Genomic DNA, 15,988 nt, shown 5'->3' on the forward strand with positions numbered 1-15,988 from the left:
ACCGAGCTGAAAATTCCAATGGCAATTTAGCTTACCGTCGTACCACGAAGCACTTCTCGAGGACCGAGATAGCACCGCAGGAACGGGTGACGCATGAGTTTGCCAGCGTCATGTGCACTATTCGCTAACTACTAAAGTCAAAATGGCGACCCGTAAAGAGTAGGAGAATAGGCAACCATGAAAGAGGGGAGAAGGAAGCTTCAACACACAGAGGTGGAGAGAGGGTGGGATTATCTAGGAGATAACGAAACTTTGCATGGCAGAGAACCATGCCTTGAAACATGGCTTCACGGCAGGGCGGGGTGCGTTGCTGTGAAGCCACACATCAAGACGAAATTCGCAGATGACCCACACTTCCACTTTACAGTTACATTCTCAGAAATTTTGGTGAGGGTTATACGTGCAAAAATATGGTATACAGGTAAAAAATAAAACAAAAAAAACAGCAAACCTAATGCGTTCAGAGGCGTCAGAGACGTATGTGTGCAAGATGAGCAACTGGAAAGAATTCTGACACACTATCTGACAAGTCCCACTAGGGAGTTTCTGCAGTAATTTTTTATAATAAATCTAGGTCTTCAGCAAGGCATTTTGCCAGTGGCATGTTTAGCTTCGCAGGATGACACTACTGTGTAGTTTTTACTTGCAACACTGGCTTATATTAGCACTACATGGCACTCACTGCAGAAAATAGCAATAAAGGTTGTTGCAACTCAAACAGAAATTGCTCTTATTAGGAACTGGACATGACCGAAATGGTAGTTTTGGCAGCATATGTTTACATTTCCCAGTGACTTTTTGTGCAGTCAACTTTCACTGTGAGCACATTTTTGCTTGCAGGGCCAGCCGTGGGTGCTCTACCAGTTCTTGCAGGGTGTCTGGAATAGCAGGTAGGACACAGAGCCACAGCAGGGGCATGCATGCTGCTCTCTGTTGAGCATCTGGCACACTTCCATATGGAGGCTTGTGATCAGCATGCTTTGGACACAGGTGCAAACCTTTATTTTAATGTCATATTTTTACAAATGGAACCCTAGCAAAAAATCTGATATGATAAACTGATAAAAATTCTATCAGTTTTTTCTATTGCATTATGAAATTACACAACTGATACACTGATAAAATTCTTTTTAGTTCTATTTTGAACGTATCGGTGCTATTCTGCTTGTACAGGTCTACTAGTATATTCTTTTTATTAGTGTAATAGTGTATTCGTATTAGTTTGCAACATCTATAGTCTATCAGTATCTATGTGTGTTGTATAGATGTAATGTGCTTCAAGGAGAAGCAAGCTTCCGCATTTGCCCAAAAAATGAGTCAGAAATAATGCATTTATATTATCACAAAAGACAATACATATAAATCAAATATGAAGCCCAGGATTCAGAAAGGAAAGATTGTTGGAACAAATATACACCATACAACAGCTTAAAAAGAATAAAAATGTGATCACATTTAAAAGAGAAAAGATGCTTACATTGGTTCATAACAAAGTTTAGCCTCTTTAAACAGGAGGTTATTGGCAATCAAGCTGCCGAATTGGTTCACACATACACCAAGAAGATTATCAGACTTCACAATCTGGAAAGCTAATGAATGGAAGTGGTGGATTCTTCATTATTCATTACCATGCCTTCATGGCTTTTTGCTGGATAAGTATGTCAGACATTTCAGTTTGCTTGTGGAGGGTATCTTTATATTTCGACTGGACACCATCGCTTCAGGCGGCATAATGAGAGCATCCATTCTTCTCTCAGAGCTTGTTATGAGAACACAGTCTTTGTATGGATTGGGTGCAATGACATACAATGTACACCAAATTCTGCATCTTCCTAAAAGTGTGGCTAAACTAGGACCTCATTAGTCACATTCTTCGTTTGTATTTGAAGGCAGAAATGGACTTCTTGTGAAACTGGTCAGCAGAGCTAATGGTGTTCCTTTACAAATATTGGAATGTTATGTACTTGCTCGAAAGTTACAGGCAGCTAAAGCTAGTTTAAATTTTTCACCAGAAGCAGTCAGTTTTCTTGGTGTACAGGAGATGAGAGCTGATCAGCAGACAGTTTTGTTAGGCACTGAAAAGCTGTGCCTGAACTTGGATGAAAGTGAAAAACAGGTTGTAGTCCACAACCGTGGCTGTGACTCAACAATTAAGTGTCACTGAATATTACTGAATGGTCATCAACCAACGAACATTGCACTCTCTCCAGTACACTCGGACTACAAAGACTAACAACAGTGCATTTGTCAGTTCCTCAGGTGCGTTTTTTCTTATTTGTAGAATTCTTACTGGAGCAAATTCTTGTATAATTCTGCAATGCCAGAAACTATTTCCTGTTGAAATTCTCCATGCCAAGCACCTTTCAGTCTGCATCAGAAGAGAGGAGCCACTAGTTTATGTAACACCCAGCGAAGTAATGCGCCTTTGTGTGTTCATGGAAATAGACCAAAATATTTTTGTATCGACAATACCAAACCTTTATGAAAGAGACTAACTTCCGCGCTTAAGACATGGTAACAATGAACAGTATGTCTTCAGCCATGGTACATGAATGTCTGATAATAACAGGTTATAGCTTTAAAAAATAGCAGTTGGTAACAGTGCACCACGCTTTACGGCATTCTGTAAGAATCAGCTTTTTGATGTTTGAATATATTAAACAAGCGAGAGCCATCAAAATTCTAGAGCTTTTAATTTTTTCTTGCGATAGCTTCTTGTTTTCCTAATGAACCAGCTAGCCCTATTTGCCACTCTTCATTATTGTACTCTTGTTGAACAAGTGCTTGGGGAATTGAATGGTCTGCATGTTGGCAGTAGTGATGCAGCTGCTGATGAACAGTTGCGGTAGCCAAAACATGACAATATTTTACAAGACTTATGCATGGTTTCGGGTCGGTGTCCTTACATGTAGCGAAGGACCCTACTTAACCAAGTGACTGCCTTGAGTGGGTGATCACAGTGAACAAACAGTGCTTCACTAGCAGATGGTGAAGAGGTAAAGCTTCTCACTCTGTATGCAGAGGCATGTAAAGCAGCTGAATGATGCCTGAAGTGAGCAGTTGTGCTACTTGGTACAACAGCATCACTTTCACACCATGCATCCGTCTTTCTCACTTTGTTATTTTCTCCTTTGACTCAATGTAGCTGGTGCAAGTTTATCTGTTAACTGTGGCGGCATGACCAAGACACTGTCTTTTTTCTGAATGAAACAAGCAAACTAAAATTTTATTTTAACAGTGTATTACGGCTTGAATCAAAGACCCGAAACACTATCTATGAAGCCTGTTGCTGATAGTCTTCTTTGCTGTGGCGGGCTGAAGGCTACACAGTTTAAACTGCTCTTAAACATTTCAACGTGCGGTGGTTGAACTAGCACCCAGTGAAGAATTTTGTCTTCTGATTTTGCAATATGTGTGCTTGATGTTTGGCTGTTTTTGTTCATGAATATGTGGTTTTAAAAATGGTAAATCCATGTTCTTACTTGAATAAGTTCTCAGACCTGTACTCACTTTTGCTTAAATAATATTGCTGTATTGTCATCTTCTGATGTGTTGCTGTAAATCTTGTACCATTAGCGATGCTTGTACCGTTTCGTTGCTTCCTGTCAGTGTGCCATGCCAATTTGTTCTTTTTGCACAAGCTCACTTGTGTTCTGTCACATATCACAACACTTTTGGGACGAATGCAAAAGTGCGTAGTCTGGAGAAAATAGCTTTATATTGTCGCAGCACTGCGCGACTGAAGCAGAGAAAGAGGAAGTAGAGTGTGCGCGCGTGATCTCGGGGTACTCTGCGCCGGCTGGGCCTGGCCTGTAGCTTCCATCTCGGACCTCGTTTCACCCTGTAAATAAACATAATTCGTAACATCTTTGGTGGAGGTGCGGGGTAAATCTTGGACGATCCTGGACGACCCAGCTCTACCAACTGTCCGACGGAGTAGGCGCTTGGCCAGTTTACGACCACAAGCAGCGGACATGGCCGATTCCGGAGAAGGCAGTGACGACCCCACTTGTGGCGGACCAGACAGCAATCACACAGGTCAGGCTGGCTATTGGACACCGCTGCGAGAGCCACCTACCTTTTCGGGGAAGGCGAACGAAGACGTCAACGACTGGCTTAAGCACTACAACAGAGTGAGTCGCCACAACCACTGGAGCACTACGAAGCAGCTCGATAACGTGTGTTTTTTTTTTCTCGCTGGAACCGCGCTCCTCTGGTTTGAAAACCACAAGAGTGTTCTGACAAGCTGGGACAGTTTTGTAGAAGAATTCACCAAGTGCTTCGGGGACCCGATCTCTAAGAAAAAGAAGGCTGAGCAGACACTTTCCCGACGAGCTCAATTACCTGGCGAAACGTGTACAACATACATAGAGGCTGTTCTGAAATTATGCGGAATCGTCAGCACTACCATGACAGACAAAGACAAAGTAGGACATCTGCTTAAAGGAATCGCTGAAGATGTTTATAATTTTCTTATAACGAAGGAAGATCTTAGTACTCCGGCTGATCTGAGGAAACACTGTCGGGCGTTTGAAGCGCTGAAAATGAGAAGGATTGGGCCAAAGTTTGGACGCTTGGACAACGTTACTACTATTGCAAGTGTGTCCGTCCCAACCCATGACGACATCTCCTCGGTGATTCGGCAAGTGGTTAAAGAAGAGCTTGAACGCCTTAAAGTTGTTGACGACGCTCATGTGTGCCATCAGTGTGCATTTGATCATCGCTTTCGTGTGCCACCGGCCACCTGGGCACACCTCAGAGTTACCGAGAACCTCGCAGGACCCATGCTGATCGTACGGAGAGCAGCAACTTGCCACTGCAACCGACAAGTCTGGGACGCCGACAAGATGCACCACAACGATTTGTTCCGTGGGCTCTTCCCTCCTACAACCAGCCTGAGAGTACATTTCCACCCATAACACCCATGTCACCGGTGTCACCCGCGACAAGCCGCGACTCCCGCATTTGCTACAGCTGCGGTGTGCCTGGACACATTGCTAGGTATTGCCACCGCCGCCAGCAGCGTGCTCCACGGTTTAATTCCTACACACCCTGCGTGCCCGCTGACGAGCCCTGGCCGTATCCCAGTTCCTTCCAGCGGCTGCAGCAGGGACGCGCGAACCGCAGTGCCTCCCCCACTTCCGATCGCAGCCTGACACCACCACCGACATGACAACGACGCTCTCCATCACCTCGTCGTCGCTCGTTATCACTGCCGCTGCTGGGAAACTAGCTGGTGCGACCGACGGTGGTGAGGCCGCAATATGTTCATCTTCATCAAGACCCCCTTGTGTAAAATTCTTTAAAAACAAAGTGTGCGTTTTAGTTGACAATGTGAGTGCTTTTGCTTTAGTTGACACCGGGGCGGCAGTTTCTGTTATGAGCCTGTCCTTCAAAAATCGTCTTGGACAAAAAGTTATGTTTTCTTGGGATTGGAACGCTACCTTTCGTGGAGTTGGTGGGGAAATGTTACACCCACTTGGGGTCTGTTCTGTTTCAGTTACCATAGGGGACCAGACATTTCGAAGTGAATTTACTGTGCTTGAACGTACAATGCATGACATTATTTTAGGAATTGATTTCTTGCGTGAGTGGGGGGCAACTTTGGATTGTGGCAGTGACGCGATTTCTCTTCGCCGCGACGCACGAACTTCAATGACAGATAGCACCAGTGATGCCGCCGTCGTTCTCTCCGTGTCACAAGATGCGTGTTTGCCCCCTCAGACTGCAATGTTTGTACCTGTGAATACTTCTCGCCCTCGTACAGGTTCTTGTTGTGGTTTAGCCAAGCCCGACTATAACAATGCGCTCAAGAAAAATGCGATAGTCCCTCGCTCCCTCGTTGTCACCACTGATGGTTGTACTCGTTTGTGGGCAGTGAACGTTTCAACCCAATCCATAACATTGCCGCTAGAACTTAAACCGGCAAGTTTTGATGAACAAGCCATTGTCAGCGTTGGAACGGTCGAAATGTCAACTGCCGAAAAGAAATTCAACCCCAATTCCAACCACGATAATTCTGCTGACTTTAAGCACATGATTAACAAGTCGCTGTCTTCTAGTGAGCAGTGTCTGCTGGAAGCTGTGCTCACTCGCTACGCCACAGTGTTTGATTTTGCTCAAGGCCAACGAGCGTCCCATACACCGCCGGCGTCTCGTATGCAACACCGCATCCATAGAGGGCAAGCAATGCCAATTCGTCAGAAGCCCTACTGCGTTTCACCTTCAGAGAGAAAAGTCATCGCCGAGCAGGTCGAAGTAATGTTACAGAAAGGAGTGATCCAGGAATCATGTAGCCCTTGGGCTGTTCCTGTGATCCTAGTGAAGAAAAAAGACAACTCATGGAGATTCTGTGTGGACTATCGCCGCCTAAACACCATCACAAAGAAAGACGTGTACCCCCTACCACGAATAGATGATGCCGTCGACTGCCTCCACTCCGCGTCGTATTTCTCTTCTGTTGATTTACGGTCAGGATATTGGCAAATCCCCATGCACCCCTCAGACAAGGAGAAGATAGCCTTCGTGACACCTGACGGTCTCTTTGAGTTCAACGTTATGCCCTTTGGCTTATGCAACACTCCAGCGACATTCAAGCGATTTATGGATACCGTGCTCCGCGGACTCAAATGGGAAATTTGCATGTGCTATTTAGACGACGTCATTATCTACGGCCGGACATTTCACGAGCGCAATCAGCGCCTGTCGATCGTTATTGACTGTATCCAGCAAGCTGGCCTTATTTTAAACTCGAAGAAATGTCATTTCAGTGAGCGTCAAGCCCTCTTACTAGGCTTTCTGGTCAACAAAGACGGCATACGACCAGACCCTGAAAAGATAGCAGCAGTTCGCGACTTCCAACAGCCACAAACGGTAAAAGATCTGCGAAGCTTTTTGGGCCTTTGCTCATATTTCCAGCGCTTTATCAAGAATTTCGCACAGCTTGCCTCTCCCCTCACGTCTCTCCTTCACAAAGACACCCCATACTTGTGGACTGCTGACTGCGAGTCGGCGTTTCAACAGCTGAAACAGCTGACTTCTGGACCGGTACTGCGGCATTTTGATCCGGAGGCGTCAACTGAGCTGCACACTGACGCCAGCGGTGCGGGTGTTGGCGCTGTGCTTGTTCAACTCTGCGATGGCTGTGAGCATGTAATTGCCTATGCTAGTCGGACACTTACAAAAGCGGAGACAAACTACACCGTTACTGAACTCGAGTGCCTAGCAGTCGTATTCGCCATTTAGAAGTTCCGTCCGTATCTACATGGTCGCGCATTCACGATAGTGACTGACCATCATTCACTCTGTTGGCTGGTTGGGCTCTGTGACCCGTCTGGTCGGTTGGCCCACTGGGCTTTGCGCCTTGAAGAGTACAGCTTTTCCGTTAACTACAAGAGCGGGCGCTGCCACACGGATGCTGATCGCCTATCCCGTCTCCCTTCGCCTCACACTAAAGCTGAGGATGATGACTTCAATGACTACCTAGTTTCCATCTCTTCCGACTTTCCAGACCTGCGTACCTTCGAGAGCGAGCAACGTTGCGACCCTACCTTGAAATCTCTACGGGCAGCTGCACGTGAGCCAGCAGGAACAACACCATTTACTTTTCGTAATGGTTTGCTGTACAAAAAAAATTACTCGGCGGATGGTCCCCCATTGCTTCTAGTTGTGCCCGAAAATCTGCGCCCTGCTGTCCTTCGTTCCATGCATGACGATATCACGTCCGGGCACCTTGGCTTTGCACGCACACTACACCGACTTAGACAGAGATTTTTCTGGCCCAAGCTCTGGAAAACAACGAAACAGTATGTCGCCAGCTGTACTGTTTGCCAGCGCCACAAGCAAACGACGACGGCCCCAGCAAGCTATTTACAACCAGTTAGGCCGCCGACGCAACTCTTTAAAAAAGTCGGCATCAACTTGCTTGGCCCGCTCCCAAAGACGTCAGCTGGCTACCGCTGGATTATAGTATGCGTAGATTATCTTACTCGTTGCACGGAAATGGCGGCACTTCCATCCGCCCCTGCAGCAGATGTCTCTTCATTTTTGTTGCATCACATCATACTCCGTCACGTTGCTCCCCGGGTTGTCATCACTGACCGTGGACGGCAATTCACCGCCGACGTCGTTGAAGAACTTTTACGGCTTTGTGGTTCTGCATATCGGCATTCCACTCCTTACCACCCACAAACCAATGGCCTCACGGAGCGGACGAATTGAACCCTTACCAACATGTTATCAATGTATGTCGCTGCTGATCATAAGAATTGGGACACCGTCTTACCTTTTGTAACGTACGCGTACAATAGTGCCAAGCACGAAGTTACTGGATATGCGCCGTTCTTTTTGCTGTACGCACGCGCTCCCCAGAGCTTTCTGGACAGTATTCTACCTTTATCGTGCCAAGAAGATCCTTCCATCGCCCAAACTCTGTGTCGTGCTGAGGAAGCACGTCGACTGGCGCATCTTAGGACGTTGTCCTCACAAGGCAACAGCAAGATTCGCTATGATGCGCGGCATATCCCCGTCAGCTTTACTACCGGTGATTATGTTTGGTTGTGGTCACCTGTTCGCAAAAAGGGATTGTACCGCAAGTTTCTTGCCACTTACACCAGACCATTCGTTATACTCAGCCGCTTGAGTGATGTGAACTATGTCGTCGCCAAAGTGACGGCAAGTAATCGGCGTTCACGTGCGACGCAAGTTGTTCCCGTGGCCGGACTCAAGCAGTACAATCACAGGTCCCTTTTACTCGCTCAGCGACCTTCGTCTGCCCCCGGGGAAAATGTCGCAGCACTGCGCGACTGAAGCAGAGAAAGAAGAAGTAGAGTGTGCGCGCGTGATCTCGGGGTACTCTGCACCGGCTGGGCCTGGCCTGTAGCTTCCATCTCAGACCTCGTTTCACCCAGTAAATAAACATCATTCGTAACAATACGAAGTTGGAATATGATAAAAACATGTGCCAATTAGACATGGCGTTCTATCCAGCATCTGTGAGCACAAATGGGCATGGTGAAGTTGGTACTTAAGTCTGTGTTCTTCATCTTATGTGTTTGTTTGAATGTGGCTAAAGTTGCTTGCTTATTCTTTAGATAATGGAGTGTAAAATAAACCCTAGTCATGTTGGTAGTCATGTCGCTTGTGTCTTGTCGTTGTTCCTTTGTGGATGGATGCATTAGCATTGTTATAATTTTCAAATCAAGTATGCACCAACTAGCCAAGAAAGCAGCTTTAATGAAATCACATTGGTAGTGACTAATTTATGGCATTCACAAACTCAGCCTGACATGTTAGAGCTGCAGTTAGTATCCACGGTTTGAAAGTGTTGTTTTGCTTTTGTAAATAAACTTTATTACAACAGTAGGAAGATACCTATGAAGAAAGGGGTCAGACAAGGAGACACAATCTCTCTAATGCTATTCACTGCGTGCTTGGAAGAAGTATTCAAGCTATCAAACTGGGAAGGTTTAGGAGTATGTGCCAATGCATGAAAGCCTCTAACCCTACAGTTAGAATAGAAATGGCAGAACTTTCCAAGTTAATCAATAAGCGTAACACAGCTGGCATAAGGAAGTATAATATGAATAGAATTGAACATGCTCTCAGGAACGGAGGAAGCCTAAAAGCAGTGAAGAAGAAACTAGGAATAAGCAAGAACCAGTTGTATGCGTTAAGAGACAAAGCCGGCAATATCATTACTAATATGGATGCGATAGTTCAAGTGGCTGAGGAGTTCTATAGAGAATTATACAGTACCAAGTGGCACCCACGACGATAACTGGAGAGAGAATAGTCTAGAGGAATTCGAAATCCCACAGGTAACACCGGAAGAAGTAAAGAAAACCTTGGTAGCTATGTAAAGGGGGAAGGCAGCTGGGGAGGATCAGGTAACAGCAGATTTGTTGAAGGATGGTGGGCAGATTGTTCTAGAGAAACTGGCCACCCTGTATACGCAATGCCTCATGACTTCGAGCATACCGGAATCTTGGAAAAATGCTAACATAATCCTAATCCATAAGAAAGGGGACGCCAAAGACTTGAAAAATTATAGACCGATCAGTTTACTGTCCGTTGCCTACAAAGTATTTACTAAGGTAATTGCAAATAGAATCAGGAACACCTTAGACTTCCGTCAACCAAAGGACCAGGCAGGATTCCGTAAAGGCTACTCAACAATAGACCATATTCACACTATCAATCAGGTGATAGAAAAATGTGCAGAATATAACCAACCTTTATATATAGCTTTCATTGATTACAAGAAAGCGTTTGATTCAGTCGAAACCTCAGCAGTCATGGAGGCATTGCGTAATCAGGGTGTAGACGAGCTGTATGTAAATATACTGAAAGATATCTATAGCGGCTCCACAGCCACCGTAGTCCTCCATAAAGAAAGCAACAAAATCCCAATAAAGAAAGGCGTCAGGCAGGGAGATACGATCTCTCCGATGCTATTCACAGCATGTTTACAGGAGGTATTCAGAGACCTGGATTGGGAAGAATTGGGGATAAGAGTTAATGGAGAATACCTTAGTAACTTGCGATTCGCTGATGATATTGCCTTGCTTAGTAACTCAGGGGACCAACTGCAATGCAGACTCACTGACCTGGAGAGGCAAAGCAGAAGGGTGGGTCTAAAAATTATTCTGCAGAAAACTAAAGTAATGTTTAACAGTCTCGGAAGAGAACAGCAGTTTACGATAGGTAGCGAGGCACTGGAAGTGGTAAGGGAATACATCTACTTAGCGCAGGTAGTGACCGCGGATCCGGATCATGAGACTGAAATAATCAGAAGAATAAGAATGGGCTGGGGTGCGTTTGGCAGGCATTCTCAGATCATGAACAGCAGGTTGCCATTATCCCTCAAAAGAAATGTTTATAACAGCTGTGTCTTACCAGTACTCACGTACGGGGCAGAAACCTGGAGGCTTACGAAAAGGGTTCTACTTAAATTGAGGGCGATGCAACGAGTTATGGAAAGAAGAATGATGGGTGTAACGTTAAGGGATAAGAAAAGAGCAGATTGAGTGAGGGAACAAACGCGAGTTAATGACATCTTAGTTGAAATCAAGAAAAAGAAATGGAGCATGGGCAGGACATGTAATGAGGAGGGAAGATAACCGATGGTCATTAAGGGTTACGGACTGGATTCCAAGGGAAAGGGAAGCGCAGCAGGGGGCGGCAGAAAGTTAGGTGGGCGGATGAGATAAGAAGTTTGCAGGGACAACATGGCCACAATTAGTACATGACCGGGGCAGTTGGAGACATATAGGAGAGGCCTTTGCCCTGCAGTGGGCGTAACCAGGCTGATGATGATGATGATGTTTAGGAGTAAGGATCGACGGCGAATACCTCATCAATCTTTGGTTTGCTGATGACATTGTTCTATTCAGCAACACTGCAGACGAGTTGCAACAAATTATTGAGGACCTTAACAGGGAGAGTGTAAGAGTGGGGCTGAAGATTAATATGCAGAAGACAAAGATAATGATAAATAACTGCGCGAAGGAACACGAGTTCAAGATCGCTAGTCAACCTCTTGAGTCTGTGAAGGAGTATGTTTACTTAGGTCAACTAATCACGGGGAACCCTGACCATGAGAAGGAAATTCACAGAAGAATAAAAATGGGTTGGATCGCATATGGCAGACATTGTGAGCTCCTGACTGAGAACTTACCATTATCATTGAAAAGGAAAGTATACAATCAGCGCATTTTACCGGTGCTGACATATGGCTAAGAGACTTGGAGACTGACAAAGAAGCTTGAGAACAAGGACCATGCAAAGAGTGATGGAACGAAGAATACTAGGTATAACTTTAAGAGACTGAAAGTGGTTTGGACAAGAGAGGAAACGGGTATAGACGATATTCTAACAGACATTAAGAGAAAAAAATGGCGCTGGGCAGGTCATGTAACGCACAGATTAGATGACCGTTAGACCATTAGGGTGACAGAATGGGTACCAAGAGAAGGGAAGCGCAGTAGAGGACAGCAGAAGACTAGATGGTGCGACAAACTTAGGAAATTTGCCGGTGCTAGTTGGAATCAGTTGGTGCAGGACAGGGGTAATTGGAGATCGCAGGGAGAGGCCTTCTTTCTGCAGTGGAAATTAATGGGCTGATGATGATGATGATGACAACCGTAATCCTGTTTTGGATATGCATTAAATGTTGCACATCCGTCTCGCAAAATTTGTAAATGCAATTTTGTATTAAAAGGACTGGAGGAGACCTGCTACAAAAATGTACCGATACTTTTCTCATGCAACATGCCCAATGTAGTTTCACAGACTAAGTAACACTGCTGTGCTTTGAAAACGTATGCTTTAATTTATCTTGAAACATGTTTAGGATAATATATCTGCGTACAAGCTGTAAAAAGTTTTGATAATTGCACAGTTTACACAGTTCATTTTCATTTGATACTCTGATAGCCCAACTGTGTTTGTTAATCAGTTCACGTGGCAGGCAATGTGTTCGGGGTTGTATATTCAGTTCATTTTAAAAGCATCTCTTCAGGTGTGTGTACCATTTCTAACATGCTTTATCAGTGCCTCAATTAGATAACTGTATGTTTCTGTATTCCGGACAGGCCGAAATTGGAATCTGAACCTGCCAATGTTTAACGTTAGAATGTTATCTTGTGAGGCGAGTCTAGCAGTGTTATTGGAGGAATTAGAAGGTAGTAAATGTGATTTAATAGGGCTCAGTGAGGTTAGGAGGACAAAAGAAGCATGTACAGTGCTAAAAAGCGGGCACGTCCTGTGCTACCGGGGCTTAGCGGAGAGACGATAACTAGGAGTCGGATTCCTGATTAATAAGGATATAGCTGGTAAAATACTGGAATTCTATAGCATTAACGAGAGGGTGACAGGTCTTGTTGTGAAACATAATAAGAGGTACAAATTGAAGGTCGTACAGGTCTACGCCCCTACATCCACTCATGATGACCAGGAAGTCGAAAGCTTTTATGAAGACGGGGAATCGGCGATGGGTAAAGTCAAAACAAACTACACTATACTGATGGGCGAGTTCAATGCCAGGGTAGGCAAGAAGCAGGTTGGAGACAAGTCAGTGGGGGAATATGGCATAGGCTCTAGGAATAGCAGGGGAGAGTTATTAGTAGAGTTTTCAGAACGGAATAATATGCGGATAATGAATACCTTCTTCCGCAAGCGGGATAGCCGAAAGTGGACGGGGAGGAGCCCGAATGGCGAGACTAGAAATGAAATAGACCTTATACACTGCGCTAACCCTGGCATCATACAGGATGTGGACATGCTCGGCAAGGTGCGCTGCAGTGACCATAGGATGGTAAGAACTCGAATTAGCCTAGACTTGACTTGAGGAAGGAACGGAAGAAACTGGTACATAAGAAGCCAATCAATGAGTTAGTGGTAAGAGGGAAACTAGAGGAATTCCGGATCAAGCTACAGGACAAGTATTCGGCTTTAACTCAGGAAGAGGACCTTAGTGTTGAAGCAATGAACGACAATCTTATGGGCATCATTAAGGAGTGTGCAATAGAAGTCGGTGGTAACTCCGTTAGACAGGATACCAGTAAGCTATCGCAGGAGACGAAAGATCTGATCAAGAAACGCCAATGTATGAAAGCCTCTAACCCTACAGCTAGAATAGAACTGGCAGAACTTTCTAAGTTAATCTACAAGCATAGGACAGCTGACATAAGGAACTATAATATGGATAGAATTGAACAAGTTCTCAGGAACAGAGGAAGCCTAAAAGCAGTGAAGAAGAAACTAGGAATAGGCAAGAATCAGATGTATGCGCTAAGAGACAAAGCCGGCAATATCATTACTAATATGGATGAGATAGCCCAAGTGGCTGAGGAGTTCTATAGAGATCTATACAGTACCAGTAGCACCCACGACGATAATGTAAGAGAGAATAGTCTAAATAAATTTGAAATCCCACAAGTAACGCAGGAAGAAGTAAAGAACGCCTTGGGAGCTATACAAAGGGGGAAGGCAGCTGGGGAGGATCAGCAGGTAACAGCAGATTTGTTGAAGGATGTTGGGCACATTGTTCTAGAAATACTGGCCACCCTATATACACAATGCCTCATGACCTGGAGCGTACCGGAATCTTGGAAGAACGCTAACATAATCCTAATTCATAAAAATTAAATTTGGGGTTTTACGTGCCAAAACCACTTTCTGATTATGAGGCACGCCGTAGTGGGGGACTCCGGAAATTTCGACCACCTGGGCTTCTTTAATGTGCACCTAAATCTAAGTACACGGGTGTTTTCGCATTTCGCCCCCATCGAAATGCGGCCGCCGTGGCCGGGATTCGATCCCGCGACCTCGTGCTCAGCAGCCTAACACCATAGCCACTGAGCAACCACGGCGGGTCCTAATTCATAAGAAAGGGGACGCCAAAGACTTGAAAAATTATAGACTGATCAGCTTACTGTCCGTTGCCTACAAAGTATTTACTAAAGTAATCGTAAATAGAATCAGGAACACCTTAGACTTCTCTCAACCAAAGGACCAGGCAGGATTCCGTAAAGGCTACTCAACAATAGACCATATTCACACTATCAATCAGGTGATAGAGAAATGTGTGGAATATAACCAACCCTTATATATAGCTTTCATTGATTATGAAAAAGCGTTTGATTCAGTCGAAACCTCAGCAGTCATGGAGGTATTACAGAATCAGGGTGTAGACGAGCTGTATGTAAAAATACCGAAAGATATCTATAGCGGCTCCATAGCCACTGTAGTCCTCCATAAAGAAAGCAACAAAATCCCAATAAAGAAAGGCGTCAGGCAGGGAGATACGATCTCTCCAATGCTATTCACAGCGTGTTTACGTGAGGTATTCAGAGACCTGGAGTGGGAAGAATTGGGGATAAAAGGTAATGGAGAATACCTCAGTAACTTGCAATTCGCTGATGATATTGCCTTGCTTAGTAACTCAGGAGACCAATTTCAATGCATGCTCACTGACCTGGAGAGGCAAAGCAGAAGGGTGGGTCTAAAAATTTATCTTCAGAAAACTAAAGTAATGTTTAACAGTCTCGGAAGAGAACATCAATTTACAATAAGTAGCGAGGCACTGGAAGTGGTAAGGGAGTACATCTACTTAGGGCAGGTAGTGACCACGGATCCGGATCATGAGACGGAAATAGTCAGAAGAATAAGAATGGGCTGGGGTGCGTTTGGCAGGCATTCTCAGATCATGAACAGCAAGTTGCCATTATCCCTCAAGAGAAAAGTGTATAATAGCTGTGTCTTACCAGTACTCACATATGGGGCAGAAACCTGGAGGCTTACGAAAAGGTTTCTGCTTAAATTGAGGACGACGCAACGAGCTATGGAACGAAGAATGATGGGTGTAACGTTAAGGGGTAAGAAAAGAGCAGATTGGGGTGAGGGAACAAACGCGGGTTAATGACATCTTAGTTGAAATCAAGAAAAAGAAATGGGCATGGGCAGGACATGTAATGAAGAGGGAAGATAACCGATGGTCATTAAGGGTTCGGACTGGATTCCAAGTGAAGGGAAGCGTAGCAGGGGGCGGCAGAAAGTTAGGTGGGCGGATGAGATTAAGAAGTTTGCAGGGACGACATGGCAACAATTAGTGCATGACCGGGGCTGTTGGAGAAGTATGGGAGAGGCCTTTGCCCTGCAGTGGGCGTAACCAGGCTAATGATGATCTCTGTCTGGGTTTAAAAGACTGATACATGATCCTATTTGGTCTTGTAGGCAGCACAGTGAGATCTATCTGCTGCCTACCAGTCTGGTAAAGAGTTCTATGGGCCAGGTAGGAATATATATCAGACTCATAGAAGGACCCGTACAACCTATGCATATTCCTAACAGATTTCTAAAAATTTCTATCAGTTTTTTTGCTAGGGAATATACTACAGCTATCAATGAAGTTATGTGGCAAACTGAAGAAAATGTGCTTCTTGTGGGGACTCGGAACATTCTTTCTGAGGCACTCACACAGTAGGGG

The 15,988-nt window shown here is 45.0% G+C and overlaps 1 protein-coding gene across 6 annotated transcripts in view; it reads left to right on the plus strand.

Annotated features, from left to right (window-relative positions):
• Vps8 (vacuolar protein sorting 8) overlaps positions 1–15,988 on the plus strand; it is a 972,138-nt gene that overhangs the window by 764,851 nt on the left and 191,299 nt on the right. For all 6 annotated transcript variants that reach the window (XR_008608392.2, XM_055061192.2, XM_055061196.2 and 3 more), the window contains one exon: positions 841–890. Coding sequence is in view for 5 of the 6 variants with exons in the window: in XM_055061192.2 (XP_054917167.2) it covers positions 841–890 (50 nt within the window). In the remaining variant the exon portion in view is untranslated. The remainder of the gene's footprint in view (positions 1–840; positions 891–15,988) is intronic.

This window comes from Dermacentor andersoni, chromosome 1 (assembly GCF_023375885.2).
Source record: "Dermacentor andersoni chromosome 1, qqDerAnde1_hic_scaffold, whole genome shotgun sequence".
Lineage (NCBI taxonomy): Eukaryota > Metazoa > Arthropoda > Arachnida > Ixodida > Ixodidae > Dermacentor > Dermacentor andersoni.